The sequence below is a fragment of the Onychostruthus taczanowskii genome, unplaced genomic scaffold, assembly GCF_017590055.1.
Source record: "Onychostruthus taczanowskii isolate IOZ18803 unplaced genomic scaffold, ASM1759005v1 scaffold7, whole genome shotgun sequence".
Lineage (NCBI taxonomy): Eukaryota > Metazoa > Chordata > Aves > Passeriformes > Passeridae > Onychostruthus > Onychostruthus taczanowskii.
Window position 1 is genome coordinate 3,633,509 of NW_024504786.1, and position 15,848 is coordinate 3,649,356.

General features: G+C 56.0%; 1 protein-coding gene across 4 annotated transcripts in view; it reads left to right on the forward strand.

Annotated features, from left to right (window-relative positions):
- Window positions 1-9,178: 9,178 nt before the first annotated feature.
- Window positions 9,179-15,848, forward strand: part of SSBP3 (single stranded DNA binding protein 3) — a 55,998-nt gene continuing 49,328 nt past the window's right edge. For 2 of the 4 annotated variants that reach the window (XM_041421872.1, XM_041421873.1), the window contains exons 1-4: window positions 9,179-9,316; window positions 9,434-9,515; window positions 9,593-9,639; window positions 10,179-10,263. In XM_041421872.1, coding sequence (XP_041277806.1) covers window positions 9,261-9,316; window positions 9,434-9,515; window positions 9,593-9,639; window positions 10,179-10,263 — 270 coding nt within the window. In that variant the 5' untranslated portion in view covers window positions 9,179-9,260. Of the gene's footprint in view, window positions 9,317-9,433; window positions 9,516-9,588; window positions 9,640-10,178; window positions 10,264-15,848 lie in introns of those variants that run through there. The other 2 variants (XM_041421870.1, XM_041421871.1) reach the window with 1 other exon arrangement.

The following is a 15,848-nucleotide window of genomic DNA, read 5'->3' on the forward strand; positions in this document are numbered from 1 at the left end:
GACATGAAAATAAAACAACCCATAGCTTGGTCAAATTTAAAGTTCAAAATCCCAACTGCCAGCAGCAGTGGTGGGAGGACAGTCCTGCAACAGGCTGGGGTGCAGTGTGCCAGGCAGGAATGCAGCCTGTACAGCCAGGATGGCAGTGGTGTCCATCTGCCAGAGCACACTGCCCACACACCCACTGTGGATAAGGGCCATGTCACTTTGGGGGCTCACGGAGCCTTTAGAGCTGCTGCACCTTTGTAAGTGCCGGGCACAATTAAGGATGAAAATTTTGAAAATGTGTTTATTTTTTACAGGTGATGTTCCAGCAGAATATTCCCAGTAAATTGACAAGCACAGGCTTTCTTCCCAGCTATGGGCACCGTAAAGAGCCCTGGGTAGAAGCTGCCAGGCAGTGTGGACCAACAGTTCAAGGAAGGGGCCAGGAGAAGGGAAGCTGCTCTGGGAGGTCAGGAAAGGCCAGCTAACCACCAAAACTTGGGAGCACTTTGATATCCTGACGAGCCCTGGCGGCAGGGGTTTGAGGGCTCCCAGGAAGTCAGGGATGGGTGCAGAGATGTCGCCAGCCCAGGCCAGAAGCAATAAAGCGCCTGGAGTGATGCAGCAAAACAGGATGGAGTCGCGTGTCGAAATAAATCATCCATGGAGGCAAGGCAAGGAGGAGGAGGAGGTTTGCTGCTCTCAAGCCTCCCTACATCTAACAAAGCCTCAGAAACCCCAGGTGGGCAGCAGGAGCCAGGGCAGGATCCAGCCGGCCGGGCCCCAGCTCTCCCAGAGCGGAGCCGGTCCTGGCCAGGCATCCCGCTACTCCAGCTCTCCCGGGAGCTGGTTTTCCCATCCCTTCCCAGCTCCCGCGGCTTCACCTTGTGGCAGGCAATGCACAGAGCTGCCAGGAGTGATAAAATGGCTGTCCCCCAAATTTATGGAGTTTATCTGTGAATAACTCTTGGAGGTGAAGCGGCCGTTGAGCCGGGGAGGAGGAAGGCTTTACTTCGGGAAAAGCTCTCCCAGGGGCCGTGCAGGGCAGGCAGGAGCCCAGACCCGGCTCCAGGGACCAGCGGAGACGTGCCCCGTGCCCCCCAGCTTGTAGGGCTGGAGCATGGCCGGGGTGAGCTCGCCCCTCGCCCACGCTGGGGGAAGCCAAAGGCTCGTTTCCCATCTGCAGCGTGTTTATTAGGAGCTAAGTCATGAGGAGGCTTTGGCACGTCTCCGTCGCTCCCGCCGAGCGTGTTTAGCACAGCAGAGATCGCTGCTTCTTCCAGCAGCACGTGCATGCCCGGGATTTCCATGCGGGCCAGGCATTGTGCCCCATGCTCTCTTCCCATGCCAATCTTTTCTTCTCCCCCACAAGAAAAGGTTGTATCAGTGAGCTATGGAGCAGCATCCTGATTCCTGGGGAAGCACAGCTGAGGCTGAGCAGGCTGGAGCCTCCCCCTCATACCCCTTCCCCACTCTGCTGCAGTAACATCCATCCTAAGTTTCTGAGCCTCTTCTAATTTTGGAGGCCGTTAGCAAAGCAGGCACTGTTGCAGCCAAACGAGGCTGCCAATGTTTCCTTTAAAAGCTGCTTTCACTCCGAAGGACTCTTCTAGATGGTTTGCTTTTAATAGCAGGCTGCAGGGTGCAACGCCCAGCTCGTGGCCAGGGCTCTCTTTGGAGCAGGAAGGAACTGGATGGCATTGGGAGCAGGACTGGGGACGTGCAGGGAGCCACACACATCCTTCGTGAGCCATGGCAGTGCACACGTGAATCCCTTTCCTGGTTCAGACCAGCAAAGATCCTCACCCCCTTGCAGAGCTGATCCCACTGCAGCCCATTTCCTCCTTTCCCTCGCCAGCTTGTGGGGAAATCTTTATAGCAGAGGTGGACAGATACAGCTCCTAACCATGGTGATATCTCAGAGGAGAAGGAAAGGCCAGAGGAGCCATGGAGAAGCAGGAGGCAGTGAGGTCAGCGCACTGGTAGGTGTGAGTGCTTTGCAAAACCCAGTTGCTGCTTCAGTACAACCAGATTCAGGAAAATGAAGCTGAAGTGTGAAAAATGAAAGTGAAAAGATAGGAACCAACCCACGGCTATTTATTCTAAAAATACTGACCTAAATACTTAAGCGCACATATAAAAGTAGTTGTCTTTGCTGATTTCCTTTATGAGAGTCTCCTGGTTTGGTTATTATTTCACTCAGAAACCAGAAGATGAGGATTTCTGGAGACTGTGTTCTAACCTGGCGCTCCAGAAGTCTTTTGCCCAAAGCTGTGTGCCCAAATGTCGTCTGAAAGCCCAGCTTTGAAATTCATTCATTAAGCTAACGAGGCCCTGTGGCAAGCAGCCCTCACCTCCGCTGATCAGAATAGGAAAGGTTTTGGCAGGGTCTCGTGCAATGGCTCTCGTGTTTCTCCGTGGGTGGGATGATGGCAGTGGCCATGGGCATGCTGTAAGCATGGCAAAGCCCCCAGAAGACATTTGGGAGCAGAGGGAGGCACTGGGGCAGTGGTCTTGGCACAAGGCATCCCTCAGCTGGTGGCATTGGCAGAGCTGGGCTGCAGTTCCCATCTGGGCTGTTGTACACATCTGGGCTGGGGTTCACATCTGGGCTGTTGTTCCCCTGGGCTGTTGTTGAAGGCAGTCACCAGCCTCTGCCCCCTCCCCACTCATCTGGCAGCAACCAGGGCCAGGATGTGGGGAGGCTGTGGGCAGCCTAAGTACTGAGCTGGCTTAGTGCAAAACTCCCTGGGACGAGTGGCACGACACGGCCGGCACAGCGGGGCCATCCTGCAGTGCACCTATCCTGCAGGCAACCCTCTAACTTTCCAAAAATACATCCCTGGAGGTGTCTGGGCCAAGCAGTGGGGTGGATGGTGAGGGAAGGCCAGGTGCAGGAGCGCAGGCAGTGCAGGGGGATGGACCCCTGCACGATCACAGCCCCGGTGCGGCACCGTGACCTGCTCTGCACGACCTTCGCGGGGAAGATTATGAAAGTGCATTATGTGTGGAGGCAAAACGGATGGAGGAGCGGGCAGGAGTGCTGGGTCAGCAAGTCGTGCAGGCTGGATGAGCAGTGAGTGCTCAGAGGGAGAAGGAAGACACCACGCTGAAAACAGTAAAGGTAAAATCCGTGGGGGGGAGGTGGCTTCCTGCCTGAAGGTCTCAGGAGGGAGACCCAGTCACAGCATTTCCATAGGACAAAATGAAGGTGCAAGCCAGGAGAACATGAGCTTGATAAAATGGGTTGGTTTGGGGTTTTTTCAGTTAGAAAAAGTGCTGTGTGGGAGCAGGAAAGGGCTCCCTTTGGAATGTGGTCTATGGCCTGGGGGTGAGTCTGTTCCATACAGTGTTCTGCAGAGCAGGGGATGGATGAGCACCAGCCAGGTCTCCTCACTGCCTGCTGGGAAGCAAGGTGGCCATGCATGGCTGGGAGTATGAGCAGAGCCAGAGCAAGCCTTCCAAGCAGGAAGAGCTGGGTTTGAAACCTTGGAGGATGCTGCAGAGGCGAGCGTCCCTGAGGACACTGGCTCCAATGGCAGTCTGCTGACTGGAAAGCCTTTCCTATAGCCCTGAGGTCCCCCTTCCTCCCACAAAACTCCCAGGAGCGATGGAGGAAACCCTCGTGGGCAGCAGAGCCAGTTGGACCACAGTTCACCCTGCAGCAGCTTTTTACCTAAAATAAGGCTGCTAAAATAAGTACCCAAACTGTCACTGCGCTCGCAGCAGATTTACAGCTCCATGCTCGCACCTGGCACTGGTCCACCCTGCTGTGGGAGCACCCACGGGGCCAGTGGCAGCAGGGGGAAGGTCTGCTGCAAAACCCAAGGTCACCTTCTGTCAGAGGTGCTCTGGCCCCGTTGCAGGGCTGGAGGGGGTGGCTGGCTCAGGGCACTGCTGGCGGCACATATCAGGCGGAGACAGATGGAAGAGGTGACAGATAAGGGACTCAGCCTGGAGAAGAAACAGGAGAGATAGGACCCAAAGGCTCTGCCCCGCAGAGAGAGGAGGCTCAAAACCAGACCCAGCAGAGCTGGATTTAGATCCCGTAATGCCGGCTGGGCGCCTGTTCCCTGCCCAAACCCCTCCTTGCCGAGGGCAGGGGGGTAAGGAAACCATTGGTGTTGAACTGCAGATCTTAGGTGGTGCAGTGGGGCTTCTGCCTGGCTGCCAAGGCAGCTGAAAACTGCTGCTGCTCTGGAGAGACTACAACCCTTCACTTGAGAACGGTTGGCATTGGGCACAGCTTGGAGGCTGTCCTGTGGGGTGGCTGAGAAAACTCCAAGATGGGCACCATCCCATCATCTGTAGGGTCTGCAGGCACACACAGCTCTGCTGGGACCCCCTGGGAGGGTTCCTGCTATGCCATTGCCATAGGAGACTGACAGGCAGCACTTATATGTGACCTCACTTCATGCCAGTGCCCTGCTTGGCCCCACACAGCAGCCACCAGAGCTCAGCCACAGGGAAGGAGCAGGGTCAGACACAGACAGCACCGCACAGGGATCGCCGGCTGGGCGCCTGTTCCCTGCCTAAACCCCTCCTTGCCCAGGGCAGGGGGGTGAGGAAACCATTGGTGTTGAACTGCAGATCTTAGGTGGTGCAGTGGGGCTTCTGCCTGGCTGCCAAGGCAGCTGAAAACTGCTGCTGCTCTGGAGAGACTACAACCCTTCACTTGAGAACGGTTGGCATTGGGCACAGCTTGGAGGCTGTCCTGTGGGGTGGCTGAGAAAACTCCAAGATGGGCACCATCCCATCATCTGTAGGGTCTGCAGGCACACACAGCTCTGCTGGGACCCCCTGGGAGGGTTCCTGCTATGCCATTGCCATAGGAGACTGACAGGCAGCAGTTATATGTGACCTCACTTCATGCCAGTGCCCTGCTTGGCCCCACACAGCAGCCACCAGAGCTCAGCCACAGGGAAGGAGCAGGGTCAGACACAGACAGCACCGCACAGGGATGTCAGCAGCACTGCTGGGAGCCAGGCTGGGGCTGTCATTTTGCAGGACCACAGTCCCTGCAAGCTGGTTTGCGTGGGGAGAGGTATTTCATTGCAAAATGTCCCTTGCCGGGAGATGCAGGCTAGTGGCAAAGGAGATGGGAACAAGGAGAACCAGACTTGCCCAGGGCAGCTGGCACTGGCAAGAGGTGAGCAGAGGTGACACTTTGTCAGGGTAACCAGGGTCTGACATTTGGGTTTTGCCTTTGCCCCGTTCCTCAGGAGTCAAACCACAAGCGTGAGTTTGGGGCTTACAAGTTGTCCGTGCTCCTCAGACAGGGAAGTCCTCCTCAGCTTTACCTCTGTCTCTTTCTCCCTTTGTGCCTTCTGCCTCTGTTTGTCTCCCCTGCAATGACAGGAACCCACAGAGTAAAGATCCAGGAGCGCCAGCTGTGGGAATGCAGCATGGTTTCCCAGCTTTCCCTGGGGAAAACCCAGGAGCCGTGTCCCACATGGGTGCTCCTGCTCGGCACTTTGCAGTGCCTGCCTGCAGCCGAGGTTAGCGCAGGAATTGCGGGTGAGGAATTGGAGCTGCCACGCAGGGAGCTGCTGGGGAATAGCTGCCACGCTTTACATTCACAGCCCATCTATTTTGCAATAACTTCACCATGATGTTCCCACATAGACAAGCCTAAGCTAGCATAGATAATGAAATGGGTTAAAGGAGACAGGCGGAGGGAGAGGAGAGGAGCCAGCAACTGGTAGTAAATCAGGGAGAGAACAGGGTTACTTTAAATTCAAGGTCTTGGTGGCAGGGCAAGTTTGGTTTGTGCCAAGAGGCACGGGGTTCAGAGGATGAGACGCTGTTGGGGAAGACAACAGTGTCTTCTTGGTGGGGCCACCAGCTTGTGTCCCCCATCAAACCCCACCCTGCTCCTGTCATTCCCCCATGCCTGCCCCATGGGCGTCACTGGGATTAAGCACAGCCAAGGGCACCCATCCTGGCTGCTAAAGGGTGGTGATAGGATCCTGGCAGGGCAGGCAGTGGGCTCTGCTCTTCAGGGGGAAGGTCCTGCAGGCCTGCATGAGCTCTTGGTCAGGGCCTGGGGAGACCCAACCACTGAGACTCCCCCACCTTTGGCACGGGCTTCGAGGCAGTCCAAACAAGCTAATTAAATCCTGCTCTGCTTAATCAGAGCCATTGAGCACCAGTCAGAAGAAATTAATCCCGTGTTTTATTAGATGCTGTTTGAAGTCGTGTTTGGCACCTCGTCCTCAGTTCTCATCTCCTTCTGGGGAAGGAAGAAGGACATCTGTGGGGAAGAGCGAGGGTGCAGCAGATGGCAGCGGGGATGATTCAGGGGCTCGAGGAAGGAGCTGCGGCTCCAGCGGCATCCCTGGGTGGGGGGGGAACAAGACACCTCTCCCTGCATCCCACAGCCTACCCCTCCCCACAGCTGAGAGTCTGTGAGCCAGGCAGGCATCCCAAAAATACATGTTCCTCCGCATTGCATGCTAATGGCTCTGCTCGAGAGGTCCCACCGCAATTAAAGCACAAGGAGCATTAATATGCAACATGGAGAGGCCACTCTTCCCACAGCTACTCCCTCCCAAACCTGTCCTTCCTGCTACACATCCCTGCCCACTGGGAGCCTGCCCACGGGGATCCCACAGCAGTCCCAGCGGAGCCGCTGGCAGTGTGCAGTAAATTTGAGCCTTGCCTTTGCTGTGCCCAGGGGATGCTGTCTTTTCCCCCTGGCACCTCCTCCTGCCTTCGGGCTCAGCGGAGCAGGATCTGTTGGGTACCCACCAGGCAGGTGCCATGCAACGCAGACCTGGCATGGGGGACAACCCTGACAGCTGGGAGAAATCCACAGGCTGGTGTTTAAACAACCAGCTGGGTGATGGTTTGGGGTTTTTAATGACTTCTGGTGCCTTAATTGCTGCAACCCAAGAAAAACTCCTGATGAAGAGAAAGTCTGGCCAAAGTAAGGTAGCCCACAAGTTGCCCTCCACACCTTGGGAGCGCTTGGTAGCCTTGGTACATCCTCCTGCAACTCGGCTGGATGAAGCTGCTGGCTTTGGGTGTGGGGATTTATTTTTTCCTAAATTTCCTGTCATAACTTGCGTTAAAACTTTGCAGAGCCACTTAATTGCGTTCTGCGGTGGTGATGATATGAAATTAGTCTCCCTTCTGATCTTTACCTAAATTGGTCCAAAGCACCAGCTTATAATTTGCTCTAATCATCGGGTCGCGGAAGATGCGAAGGCAGGGCCGGTGCCCGGTGAATTCACACGGGATGGGAGTTTCCGCCCTTGCCGTGCCGAGGTTTGGCAGCCGGCAGATCGGGCTCTGCCACCCTGGGATGGCAAAATTGATAATTTCTTTTTTTTGTGCCGCTTTGGGAAGTTTTTCATCAACTGCTCTTGGCTGTTTCCTCTAGAAAAAGCTGGGAACTGCAGCTGTCCGGAAGAGAGGAGGGAAAGCTGAGGTGGTTTCCTGTCTCCCTTCTCAGCCTGCTCTCTCCTCTGAGCATCTTGGAAACATCCTCCACTCCTGTCTGGAGACCTGGAACCAGACTGCTGAAGGCACCTGGAGAGGAAGGAATCCTGTCTCCCATCTCACTTCCCTGGGCTTGTTTCACATCCCAAACTACTCCAGGGGTTGGGGAGAGGAAGTGGTTGGGTTTTGTGTACTCACCTATCAGAGAAAATCATAGAGTTTCAAGAAAACAAGCTCCCGATGAACAGGAGCAGGGCAGGGCAATATTCTGGGCACAGAGAGGCCCTTTTGCTGCCGAGGGCACAACGCCCATCATTCCAGTGGCATTAGTGCTTTCCACCTCCACACAGGAGGTACAGGATATCACGGTATTATTTTTAACCAGGGATATTTAGTGAACTTCTCACGTGCTGCTGGAGGGTCAGATTTATCCCATAGCCTCAGTCCCAGGGGACACTCCCAGTTATTTTTGAACCCATCAGAGCAGCAGAGGAGCAGAGGGATGTGAAGGCTCAGGAGACACAGAGTCTGGGGTTTGTCTGGTCTGTGCCGCAGAAGCGTGCGTGGAGCAGAGCCCCTCAAGCCTGCCTTGTCATCACCGCTGTGACCCTGGCCCCCACCATAAAACCCAAAACTTGGGCGAAGCCCCAGGTTTTCCTTTTCTTCTGAGACGATCTTGGACGCCCCCAAGTTTTGATCCTTTTCGACCTACCGCATTGCAAGACTTTTTTTCTTCTCCCCCCCCCCCACCCCCCCAGTTCAATTTAAACCTCAATTTAACCTGTGAACGAGTTCGGCCCTGCTCGGGCAGGTCCCGATGGCCGTGAACATTCCCACGGGCGCCGCAGCGCTGCCGCCGCCGCGGGAGTGCCGCCCCCGCCCCGCGGCTCCGCACGCCGCCGCCCCGAGCCCGCCGGCCCTCGCACGGAGCGCACGGCCCCGTCACACCCGACATCCCCCGTGGTTTACGGTAACCTCCCCGTTCCAGCAGCGGCTAACTCATCACACAACCCCAAGCAAGGCGCAGCCGCCGGCCCGGCTGCGTTTTGTTCAGCCAGTCACTTCGGAGGCGGAGGTGAGGCCAGGGCAGGGGGAAGGAGCTGCTTGAAGCCCTTATTCTTGTGCTGCTCCACCATCAGTCCCCGCGGGCACTGCCACCCGAGGCCGGCACCGGTGGTTACTTTGGTTCTGCAGAAACAGATGTTGGTGGGGTGAGGGACGCAAAGCCCTGACTTTTAAAACTAGAGGTGCGCTGGGACACAGCGTGGCCTTGCCCGAGCCCCCGGAGACAGGCAGAAGGGCTCCCCACAGCCCACCCTGCGCGACCCCCGCCCGGCCCGCAGGGGGTGGCTTTCCCCGCGTGTTTTTAAAGGCAGCGAAGCGAGCAACACCCGTGACTGGAGCTGGCAGCCAGGACACGCTGGCCCCGGGCTGCACTCAGGGCTCCGCGCAGCCGGGCGCGCCTGGCCCCGGGGTGACCGCCGGCAGCGCGGGGCTGGGGTGCGCGGCGCCGGGCGTGACCCGGTCCGGAGGAGAAGGCGGCGTGCCCAGCCCCCGGCCGCCTCCCTTCTTCCTTCTCTGTGTCCCTGCCTCCCGCCGGGTCCGTCCCGCCCGGCGCCGCGGAGCGGCAGCGCCCGCCCGACCGCACCGCCGCTCCCCGCGCCCCCCCGACGGGCGGTTTCAAGTCCCCCCTTCCGAGGTCTCCGCGGCGCCGGCCAATCAGCGCGCGCTGCGCGCCGGGGCTCACCCGGCGCTCCCTCGGCGGCGGGCGCAGCGGCTCCGGCGGCAGCGGCGGCTCTCGGCGGCCGCCCCCCTCCTCCTCGGCGCGGACCATGTTCGCCAAAGGGAAGGGCTCGGCGGTGCCCTCGGACGGGCAGGCGCGGGAGAAGTAAGAGCAGCGGCAGCGGAGGGGGGAGCGGGGCGGCGGTGGCGGCGGCGGGCGGCTTTGTGCGGGGCGGGAGCGGGGCGCCTCTTCCTCCTCCGACCCGGCGCTCGGCTGTTGCAGGCTGGCGCTGTACGTCTACGAGTACCTGCTGCACGTCGGCGCCCAGAAGTCTGCGCAGACCTTCCTGTCCGAGGTGAGCCCCGCCGCCCCCCGCGCCCTTTGTGCGCCGCCGCACGCCCGCCCTCCATCTTGCGCGGGGCGGCGGCGGCGCCGGGGGAGAACATCACGCTGGGCGAGCCCCCCGGCTTCCTGCACTCCTGGTGGTGGTAAGTGCGGGGGTGTCCCGTCGCGGGTGGGAGCAGCCCCCGGGGGTGGGGGGGGTGCGCGCCGGTGGCGCGGGGCCCCCACGGGGTACAGCCCCGGTAGTGGCGTGAGTCAGCAGCGGCGGCGAGCCCCGAACCGCCCCGGCTCCCGCTCCCCGCGGGCGTCGAGGCGCGGCGGAGCCACCCCCGGCCCCGCGGGAGCGGCGGGCAGGGCTCCCGCTGGAGAGCTGCCGGGCCGGCCGCAGGCACCGGGCTGTGCCGGTGCCACTGGGGCGCCCAGGGGAGCCGGGCTGGGCGGCTGCGAGGCTGGGAGAAGTCCCTGAAGTCGCACGGGGGTTGTCCCTTCGAGGTGTTGCCTCTTAAAGGCTACTTTTGCTTCCTGAAGCAGCCAGCTTCCCCACTCCTGACGGTCAGGTCCGGGTTGTGTAAAGCTGGGATGCACAGCTGGATCCAGCTGTGGTCCCAGCCGCTCACCTGCGCTGACCTGGCTGCCCGATCCCTGATGAGTAACTGCTCTTCTCCCGTCTCTCCCTGCCGTGCAGCGTGTTTTGGGACCTGTACTGCGCAGCTCCCGAAAGGCGAGACACTTGTGAACATTCGAGTGAAGCCAAAGCCTTTCATGACTACGTGAGTAACAAGTTTCTAATCCTCGCGGTAATTACGGCGTTGGGGAGCTCCGGCGCACCAAGAGCCAACCTAACGTAACCGACTGGCAAAAAGCGTGGGGTTTTTTTAAACCAGCAATGTTCTGATTTGACTGAACAGTATTTCATAATGTTGCAATTATGTAAATGAGCTCAGATACTTATCTTAAGCACTTAAAGGCATTCGGGCTAGTGGTAGAATTAAGAAGTTTTGCATAGCAGTGGACAACAAAGCGTTTATAGAGGGTCCATGGCAAGATATTTCATGCTGAGGACACTGTGGTGGTGAGATGTTTCATGCTGAGGGCACCTTGCAGGATGGGTGGGGGTTGGATTTTGGTGGGGAGGAGAAGGGGGAATTCCCCAAACCGCTGTTGAATGCCCCAGTTAATAAATACCTCCCTGCCTTTGGCAAGGCTGGGGGCTTCCTTGGTTTCCTGAGTCCTCCCTTGATCCCAGCAAGGGAGAGGTGTTGTCTTGTTGAAGCTGCTGTTGCAGACCCCCCTTGGTTGGTCGTTGTGCATCTTTGGCTCTCCATGGTTTGGGTTGCTCTCTGCAGTGGTGGCAGCATGGCCCAGGGATGGATGATGCTTTTGGGGTGGCGTGCTTGAGTCTGAGGTGTCTCCCAAAGAGCCCCTCTTGGCAAGGGTGCATGGCACATCTGCCCCACAGGTGATGGGTGGGCTGCCCGCTCCCGTCCCGCGCTCGGTGCCCGCATCCGCAGCGTTGGGAGGAATTTGCATCAAAGGATTAGTCACCTGGCTGCGGGCTTGGACCCCAGTCAAGTGCCTTTAAACCTTGTAGCAGGAGCTGGTTTTGTCTGCTCCGGGGAGACTATGGTATGGAAACCATTTTTCCTCCCTTCCCAAGTTTCTCGTTGCCTGGACATGCCTGGCTCGGGATGTGTGAGGGTTTGCTGGCGAGCGTCTCGGGGACCTCGGTGGCGCTCTCACGCTCTGGCACTGGACACAGCGGTGGCCCTGGGGCACGGGCAGTGCCAGAGAGGCTGGGCTGGCTGCTGAGCTGCCTCTTGTCTCTTCCCACCCCGCTGGGTCTTGGGAGAAGCGTGTCTGGGTATTTGCTAGGTGGAGTTTGTCTGTCTGTCTGTCCATCCCTGCGGCCGCTGTCTGCATTGCTTGTTTTCGCTGGGTCGGATTAAGATGGTGAACTCCTGAACCGAGGGTCAGAGCTGATAACCAGCAGCACGTCTAGCAGTTGTTGGGTTCTCTCGCTTCCTGGATGTTTTGGGGCAAAATTGCAGGGGTTTTGGGAGCCCAGATGGGACAGTGGGCTCATCAGGAGCAAGGCAAAGGTAAATCTTTGGGCAGCAGAACCACAGGTGAAGATGACATTAGCAGGCAAGACCTGGTAATGCTCCATCCACAGCAGCCTACTCATCGTGTCTGAGGATTTAGTGTATTTAGAGAAATTAATCTTTTTTTAGCTTGGTAATAATTCTAACAATAGGCCTGAGTGCATTAGATGATTCACATAAACTTCTTTAATACATGTCGCTTTAAGCTTACAGTAAATAGACACAATCCTGATTGTTTTTAATTCTCAGTGTAATGCAGTTTTCTAACAGCCCCAAGTGCTTTACCTTTTGGGTAACTCCTAAGATTTTCACTCCCCTGTGCTTTGGCTTAGTGGCACTGGGTTGGTTTCCCCAGGCACGTTTTGGCCCCAAGACAGGGCTTGTGCTTCTCCGTGGCACGGCTGCTGACGGATGCTCACGGTACAGTCCCTCTCTGAGGAATGGTGTTTTCCTGGCACAGCGTGTACTTTACAGGGCGAGGGACCTACCTGGCCAAAACTTAAATATTGACCAAAGAACCGAACGATAACCGTGGCAGTGTGAATAGAGCCTTGTTTCTCTCCAGCTTCCGGGCAGGCTGCTGGTGCTGGTGAGCGTGGTGGGCAGTGTCAAACAGCAAACCCAGCCACCCATCAGCAGTGCATGGCAGCTAAAACTGGATATGAGCCCCAAATGGGGCTGGATCACTGAGTCATGAATTGCTTCATGTGGTGGTTGTGGTTAAAAATATCCCAATCTAAGTCTTGCCCCAGGTTGGTAGAGCATTGTATTTACACTTGGCCAGCAATGGGCAAACTCTGTGTGTCCTGCTTGGTGTTTTCCCAAAATATGGTGTGTGTTAACTCTGATAATGTGCTACTGTAAGGACAGAAAGGGGATGCTTTGGGATCCTGGCGTGTCACTTTCCCAGAGCCAGCACTGGAGAGGTACTTGCCTGGGACACAATCCTTTTGGGAAGGGGGAGCAGGTCTCCTCATTGTAGCAGGGTGGGATTTTCCACTTTATTTTCCAGCATAACTGTATGAAAACTGTTAGGAGTTGTAGTGGAGTGGGATTTGCATGGTGTGTCATTTCCACTTTATTTTCCAGCATAACTGTATGAAAACTGTTAGGAGCAGCAGGAGCAAATTGCTGATTTCCCCTCCAGTTTTGAGTGTTTAAATCTTAAGTGAGAAATTAAAGTAAGGAAGGAAATTAAGAAAGTAAGGAGAAATCCCTCCACTCTTTTTTGAGGGGACGCTTGAAAACTGTGGAGTCTTGTGAGTGCTTGGAAGTATTGCTTTTTACCTTTCCCATAAGGTTTTTCTCCCAAGCTGGGACAAAAGCCTGCTGGGACTTTGTAGAAAGGTGCTTGTTGGGAGAAGAGTGATGGGAATGGGGATTCACCTGGCACAGGCAGGAGGAATGCTGCTCCGCTCTACCCTTCCATCTCTGGCAGGTCTGTGTCTGTTAACACAGACACTGAGTTGTGTTGGTTGGAGGGTTGTTCGTCACCCTCTTCCACCTGTATCCAAAGATTTTATCCAAGCTAACAACCCCAGGAGCGCCAGCTCCTCAAACTCAACCCGTGGCCATCGATTTAGGTTCCTCCGAGCCCCGTGGCGAGCAGGCCGGCGTTCCGGCGCGCTCCCGGAGCCGGCGAGCGTGCGAGGGGATCGCCCGTCATGACAGGGAATTTCAGCCGCCGCGTTATCTGGGAATTGGCCGATGGCTGGTCGCAGTTGAGCATTTCAACGCCGTGAAAGCCAATACAATTTGAGTTAGCGGTGATGACTGCCAGTTTAAATACCGCAGTGAATTTCTGTCAAAGAGCTAATACACAGAAAGGGGAATTGCAGAAAACTTGATCACCAGAACCACTTCAGTCGATTTTGGCCTCGAGCTACAGAAAATGAACTTAAATCTAGTTGACTGTTGCTACATACTTTTTTTGTGGTATTGCTCTGCCTGCACAGCCAGCTCATGTCAAACATGCAGGAGAGAAAACTCGGAGTAGCCTTTAGCTGATGAAGACTTTGACTTCATCATGCCCTCTCTCTGTTTCCCCCAGTTTCCTCCTGAGAAGGACCTGCACTTGGGAGCATTTGAAATGCTGTTTTCTTTGCAGCACAAGATCTGCGTAGCTGTGGCTTCAACTTGCCATTAACGCAAAGCATTGATTTATTTGTTTTTGTTTTTAACTTTGGAAAGCTGCTGCAGTTCTTTATAACTTGGGTCTGGAAAGATGTCTGCAGCAGTGGGGGTGGTTGCTGCTGGAGGTGCAGTGGTTGGTCTGGGGAAAGATGGTATGTTTGGGGCTCCTGTCCTTCTGTCTTGGTTGGGGACAACCAACCTTTGGGGCTTCTGCTTTTTATATGAAACAGAGAGATCTGTTTCATATAAAAAATATGAGAGAGATCTCAGGGGGTTCTGAGGCGGATGGATGGATGGATGGATGGATGGATGGATGGATGGATGGATGGATGGATGGAGAATTCAGGCTTGCTGGAGTTAGTGTGCTGGGTAGAAACTAGGTGAAGCCCAAGAGGCTTTGGTCTGCTGGCTGTACAGACTGGGGGTGTCCCAGGGATGGTTCTTTTATGTTGAATCTGCCAATCATGCCCCATCCAGGTGTGGGACAGGCACCCCATCCCAGGATCACTGCCTGGGTATTCTTGGGCTGCTGGGAGCATTTCCTTGTCACAGCACCATCTGCTCCCTAGGGTTTGTGTGGCCAACTCCTGGTATGGTGCACTGGCAGGTGACATGGCCTTGTGGGACCCCTGGAAAGGGATGCTCTTCATGGATAAAGGGTTTGGTGTGACTGTCTCCTCTGTCCTGCCAGGCTCTCTTGTTCCAGGACCAGTGAAGGTTGCAAGGCCTTGTTCAAGGCACTCATGGCTGTGAGGGTGGGACCAGCAGCTGTGAGAGTGTTGATCCATGAGTACTTCTGTGGTGGTGGTGGTGATGGTCCATGAGAGCTTCTCCTGTTGTGTGCAGCCAGTGTTGTGGAGGAGAAGAGCTGCTTTTGGGGCAGGTTTAGTGCAACACAGGGACAGGGGTTGGGAACAGCTTTGTGTGGTCCCTGTGAGCCCCCACAGGCATTGCCTGAGCCCTGGGCATGTGGCTCAGTGGTGGCACACACAGCTCTGTCCTGTTTCCATGTGGGACTGTGCTCCATCTGGGCTCCATCCAGCTCCGCTCTGCAGGGACAGGGTTCCCTGGTAGGTAACCGGAGAGAGGAGTTTCCTTCAGGAGTGGCAGCTTGCCAGGAGCAGCTGCAGAACTCCACATCACTTCACAAAAAAAAAAAAATTGCAACAAAAATAAATAAATCCAGATATTCCCTCTCCTGGCAGTGCTGGGCTCGGCCTTCCCTCCTAGTTCAGGGTACTGGTGAGCCTGGGTGTCCTTTAAAGCCTGCTCTTGCAGGAGTACAATGCAAGGGTGGATTAGTTTAATATTATATTTTAAACAACATTGGCTGTCATGACAGAGCAGCCTCGGCTTCCACACTTCCTGCTGCCCAGCAGCAGGACCAGGGCATTGCAGAGCAGCACCTTTCCACGGGTGATGCTCATGGAGAAGGCTCCATTGTGAAACCGGAGGTCAGAGCCCAGAGCTTATGTCTTAGTCTTTGACTGGGGAGCCTAAATATTTATCCTGTTCTGTCCCTAATGAAAACAAATTGTCAACAGTTGTTCAGTAACTGACTAAATTAAAATCTGTAATTAGTCAATTAGATTAAAGAGTTGGCACAACCTGATTGTATCATGCTGGTTAGGTTATTAAGAGAAAGGGTGTGATTTTTAATTACTGAATGCTAATTTTGACGGTTTCAAATAGAAACAGACGTTCCCCCCCTCCACCCCACCCCGAGTGCCTCTGCAAAAGTAAGGCAGGGGATGGGTTTTATATCAACAAATGGTGCGAACACGCAAAGTTTCTCTGGCTCCGGTCCGGGAGGGGGTTCTCCAAAAAAGCCGGGAGCAAGACGGGAGAAGAGGAAGGATTTCTTCCATCCTGCCCGAGGATGGGAGGTCAGGTGGGGGTCTGTGCCATGGCTGGGTGCTGGGGTCTGGCTGCTGCCATGGAGGTGCTGCCCCATTGCCCATCCCGGCGTGTGCGTGTCCGCGTGCCTTGCACCAGTGCAGCGGCTGAGCCAGACTGGAGTATCTTTTCCTTTCCCTGTTTTTCTTCTTTTTTTTTTTTTTTTTTTTTTACCTTTTTAATCCCCCTCCCCCCTGGGGGGGGCCAGCTTCCAGGGGCAGGGA